This window comes from Gymnogyps californianus, chromosome 1 (genome assembly GCF_018139145.2).
Source record: "Gymnogyps californianus isolate 813 chromosome 1, ASM1813914v2, whole genome shotgun sequence".
In the NCBI taxonomy this organism is placed as follows: domain Eukaryota; kingdom Metazoa; phylum Chordata; class Aves; order Accipitriformes; family Cathartidae; genus Gymnogyps; species Gymnogyps californianus.
Window position 1 is genome coordinate 179,808,433 of NC_059471.1, and position 4,514 is coordinate 179,812,946.

Below are 4,514 nucleotides of genomic sequence, written 5' to 3' on the forward strand. Positions count from 1 at the left end.
GTGTCTTGAGTACTAAATACTCTGCTCTTGCAGATAGTAGACAACCATAGAGGAATTTAATATGATGCATCATTGCATCCATGCTGGAACCTAATTTTCCCTGAGTCTATTTTGAATCCGGAGGTGAAGAATGAGAAGGCAGCAGAAATGCATTTTAGACCATGGAAAGAATGCAAATGGTGTTTCACAAAAGGACAGCAGTAGGGAGAACATTTAGATCTGTAGGTGACTCTGAGGAATGCCGTGGCAATCTCAGTGGTTACTTTAAAAGAATACCAGAAATGAGTTGACTGTTACACTGACCCTTTAACCACATGATATGATTTTTTTCAGACAGCGTGTAAGAATACGCTTGAGCCACAATACATACTACTCAATCAGTATCATAATTTCCTCCTTTTCCCCAACCACGTGTAAAAGAAACTTCAGAATCTGCCACGTAAATGTTACCCATTGACGAACCACTGAAAATTTTTCCAGGACCATGCTTTAAGAAAGATGCTTTCGAGGGATTCCCTTGATTAACCAAAAATGAAGGTTCTTATCTAACACTATCTTGTCTAAATATACACAGCCTGTGATGACGAAATAAAAAATGTCAAGACCAGGTATAAATACCACTGACAGGCAGATGAAGTTCATTCGTCTACTTTCTTCTAATAGAAGATTTAACTATTAGAAGTTGAAGCTCACTGCTCTTAGAACTGACATCTCCCAGAACTTATCTGAGCACTTTAACTGAACCATCACCAAGAAAATGACTTGCCAGACCTACAGCTTGCTTGTTCTGTCTGTTGTCATGATTTATTTTGGACGTTTTGGAAATAGCTTAATTCTTGCTCAACTTCAAAATGATATAGACCAACTGAAAGCTGACTTTGTAAGTATGGTCTTCTACTGCATTTCTCTTCTCCTTCTGCTTGTACTTCAGATATAGTCCAGAACTTGAACACTGCTTGACATAATCAATGTGTACCAATAGAGGGTAACCATAGAACAAATTTTTTGGTTGTATGTTTTTTTAAACAAGAGTATGGACAATTTCTTTGGTTTTGCTAACCTCTTTCACTAACATGATTCAGTTTTTCAATAGTCACAGTTAATGTACTAGTTTGCATTTATTTCAGGGGCACTCTTCCTTTCACATGAGCTTCTCCTAGCTCCATTCAGCCTTTGATTACATGGAATGTTTTATAACAAGAAATCTTAATGCAATTTATGATGAAGGAATGAATCTTGATTCAATTCTATTCAGATGCAATTTACTGACACTTACTTAGTTTTAGGTTAGTAATGTTAATGGGGGATTTAGAATTAGTTAGCAACATAAACAAAATGGAGAAGAACTTTTGCTTTAACAAATACACCTGCTACTTAGTAGTAGTAGTAGTAGTAGTAGTAGTAGTGTGTTGCCCAAAGGTGGTTCCTACTGCTTATTCTTTTGCAACCTCCAGCCATTCTGCTTCCATATCTGTGACTATGATCTGGCATGGGAATGTTATCTGGCTTATATTACTTCTTTTCGGACAGAATTTTGATAACTTGGTAACTGTAATGTTAATTCACCTGTCTTCATCTAGGAGGCATTAAAGTAGTTCACAGTTGATTTCAGCTGGGATTAGTCATAGAGATAACAGATCTACAATACAGTCACTTCTAATTAACAGCTTTTATTCTCAATATTTTTTTGTTTTTTTCCCTTAAATGCATGAGTCTGCTCCTATTTTCAGCTCTGATTTTGTCGGAATTTTGTGCATATGAAAGTTGAAATTTAGTAGTCAAAGAATCACCCTGAAGTATCACATAAAGAAGCCTAATGTGATATTTCAGTGTTTGCAGATTGATAGGAAACTGGCTGTAAAATTGGCATTATATCTTAAATTTGTCATTAGCATAGATCAGAGAGATTCTCACTAGAGTATATATAACTCTGTCGGAGAGATCCTGAGCCGTGGTGAGCTTCTTGCACTGACATTAAAAACTCCAGTCCACAGCAGGTGCTCCCCACCTTTCAGAAGAACAGCAAAACAAGGTTTGGCAATGTGCTCGGCATGCGGAGCCAATCAGCCTACGAGGTTTCTGTCAGCCTGCAAGTTTTCCTTTTGCACTCACTGTATTTAAATTACTGAGCAGACAAAAAAAGGAAATAGTGACTGTTGTAAACAAAAAGAACAAAAAAAAAAAGGCACACACAGAAGAGGAAATGATTCAGTGTACCTTTCCTTGGTAGGAGAATTGTATTGCTTTTTGTTTCCTAGAATCTGCCACAGTGTGTGGCTAACATCTGATGGTTAAACTCTGTCCCTGTGAGCCTCACAGTAGCCCACTAACCTTGTATATCCCCATGCCTGACTGTGGGCTACTGGGCCATTCTCCAGTTCTACAAACTGTAGTTTTATAATAAAGTTAATTTGTTCTTGTTCCATATGAGATTTTACTAAGACTGGATAAATTCAAGGCCGCAGACTATATACTGGTGGACTTCGACTTACCAGAAAACATGCCAAAATCAGATCTGACAATTTTCTAGCCAGCTGCTATGCTTATGAAGTTTAGTTTTCAGCTGTCAATACCAAAACTTGCAAGGAGTGTTTGGTCAAATAGATGGTGCTAAATGTCTGTATTCAGATGAGTTATAGCAGGAGAAGACATTGAAAAGCAGACTGATGCTGTTTCTGGTACTACGCAGTCATCCAGTGCGATTTGGTGCTTAGAGAAGTGAAAGCATTGTAATAGCTATAGGCCAGTGGTGCAAAAACCACGTCTCTGGTTTTTACGGCTCATTTGAACAGAGAACACAAATTTGCCTTGAGATAAGTATTGTTTGTATAACAGATATGTTTGTTCTTTGTTGCAGAACTCAAGTCATTCAGACGTAGCTGACGGTGGACCTATTTTTACAGAGAAACTGATAAACTGGACAGAGGTGAGTCAGAACCAGATATGACAAAGCATCTCAGGCGCTTTGCAGGGCACTTTTGGTATAAAGCAGCTCCCAGGGCCAGCATAACCAGCCAGGGTAGAACGAACATGAACAGAGGCCGCTTCAGTAGCTTGGAAATGAGAAAACAATCCTCATAAAAATGCTTCCCATAAGGATCAAGGTGCTTTATACTCCACCAGGAACTGACCCCGAGGTACAGCCAAGCACAGGAGATGAGTTGCAGCATCTTCTTTATCATCCTGTTTCAAGTGGCAGTGAGAACCCCTGCGTGCTGCATTTTAGCTTCATTCATTTTCCTGCTGATGGGCACTCACAGACCTTTCTTTCTGACTGTATTTTTCAACAGAGAAATGAAAAAAGGATCATCCTGAGCCAGATTGTTTCCATGTACTTGGAAATGCTTGAAAACACTGACAAGTCAAAGCCACATGTCAGGCACATATCTGAGGAGCTCTATACTCTGAAAAACAGCCTTCCTGATGGCGTAAAGAAGATGAAAGACCTCATGGACCTGGCAAAGGTTCAGGTAAGGCTCTTCCTCTGCCTCCAAGGCTCATGACACTATATTTTCCAGTTGAGAGTTGAGTGTGACTCAAGCCAATAATGCTTCAGTAACCCGTCTGGTAACCCCCGTCTGGCTCAGTTCACACTGGAAAACCTAATGTTTCCAGCTGCAGGGGCTGCTGCGGGTCTGCGGTGTGGGGTGTCAGTGCGGGGGCCACCCTCCCTGAGTCTTGCCAGAGTCTGCCACAGAGATGCCGGCAGCGCTGCTGTGTCGTCTGCCCACCAGAGCTGCCACTGACAGGGCTGTTTGTCGTTTAGAAATTGGGGGGGAAAGTTGTGCCTGGCTACGGCACGCCTCCGTGGGCTTTGGAGGCACTTGGCTTATCGAGCAACTGCCAATGGCACGAACCACCGACCTGTGCAGAGGTCCGCAGCTAATACCCCGGTGGAGTTAGCTGCTTGTGGGTAACTCATATATCATTGCATCAACTACAGAGTAGCTCCATTTCACAGAATATGGCTGGTCTGCGGCATGTTGCAAAGTAGCACAGAAAGTGGAAAACAAAGATCTGTGACAAAAAGTGGCTCTTTGTTGTAGGAATTAGGTAGTAGAGTAACTGGAAACTGCAGATGTCCATCTGGTTTACCCTGGTAGCAGTGTAGCCTGTAGGATGTGATCAGTAAATAAGTATAGCTCTTGGCATGACCTTCATTCCGTTTGTTTTTTACTTATAACAGATGAGTGACTTGAAAATTCAACGCAAAGCTGTGAATGAGCTGTTCAGTGTCTTACAAAAACTGGTGGAGACTTCAACTTCTCTCAAAAGGAAAAGGAGCCAGTCTCAGAGGAGGTGCAAATGCTAATGACATCATATGACCTTTTGTACCGAATTATTGTGCAAATTTTGTTATGATGCACATTTTTAAATTTCAATCTTTTTATTGAGTTTTTATACATTTATTTATTAATATTTAAGTATTTTAAATAACTATTTATAAAGAAGCATCGAAGTATTTATACCTCCTACTACTATATAAGAAATTGTCTTGAAATCCTGTCTGTCTG

At 40.2% G+C, this 4,514-nt stretch overlaps 1 protein-coding gene across 1 annotated transcript; it reads left to right on the forward strand.

Moving 5' to 3' along the window:
- Positions 1-757: 757 nt before the first annotated feature.
- IFNG (interferon gamma) lies at positions 758-4,312 on the forward strand. Its single transcript, XM_050910524.1, has 4 exons — positions 758-880; positions 2,858-2,926; positions 3,291-3,470; positions 4,187-4,312. Exons 1-4 carry the CDS (start codon positions 758-760, stop codon positions 4,310-4,312), a joined length of 498 nt encoding a protein of 165 aa, XP_050766481.1.
- The last annotated feature ends 202 nt before the right edge of the window (positions 4,313-4,514 follow it).

Excerpts from the sequence above, each read along its gene's own strand:
- IFNG (XM_050910524.1), top strand. The coding sequence starts at position 758 with ATGACTTGCCAGACCTACAGCTTGCTTGTTCTGTCTGTTGTCATGATT. Across the intron at positions 2,927-3,290 it reads AACTGATAAACTGGACAGAG|AGAAATGAAAAAAGGATCAT; the intron begins GTGAGTCAGAAC and ends ATTTTTCAACAG. Across the intron at positions 3,471-4,186 it reads TGGACCTGGCAAAGGTTCAG|ATGAGTGACTTGAAAATTCA; the intron begins GTAAGGCTCTTC and ends TACTTATAACAG.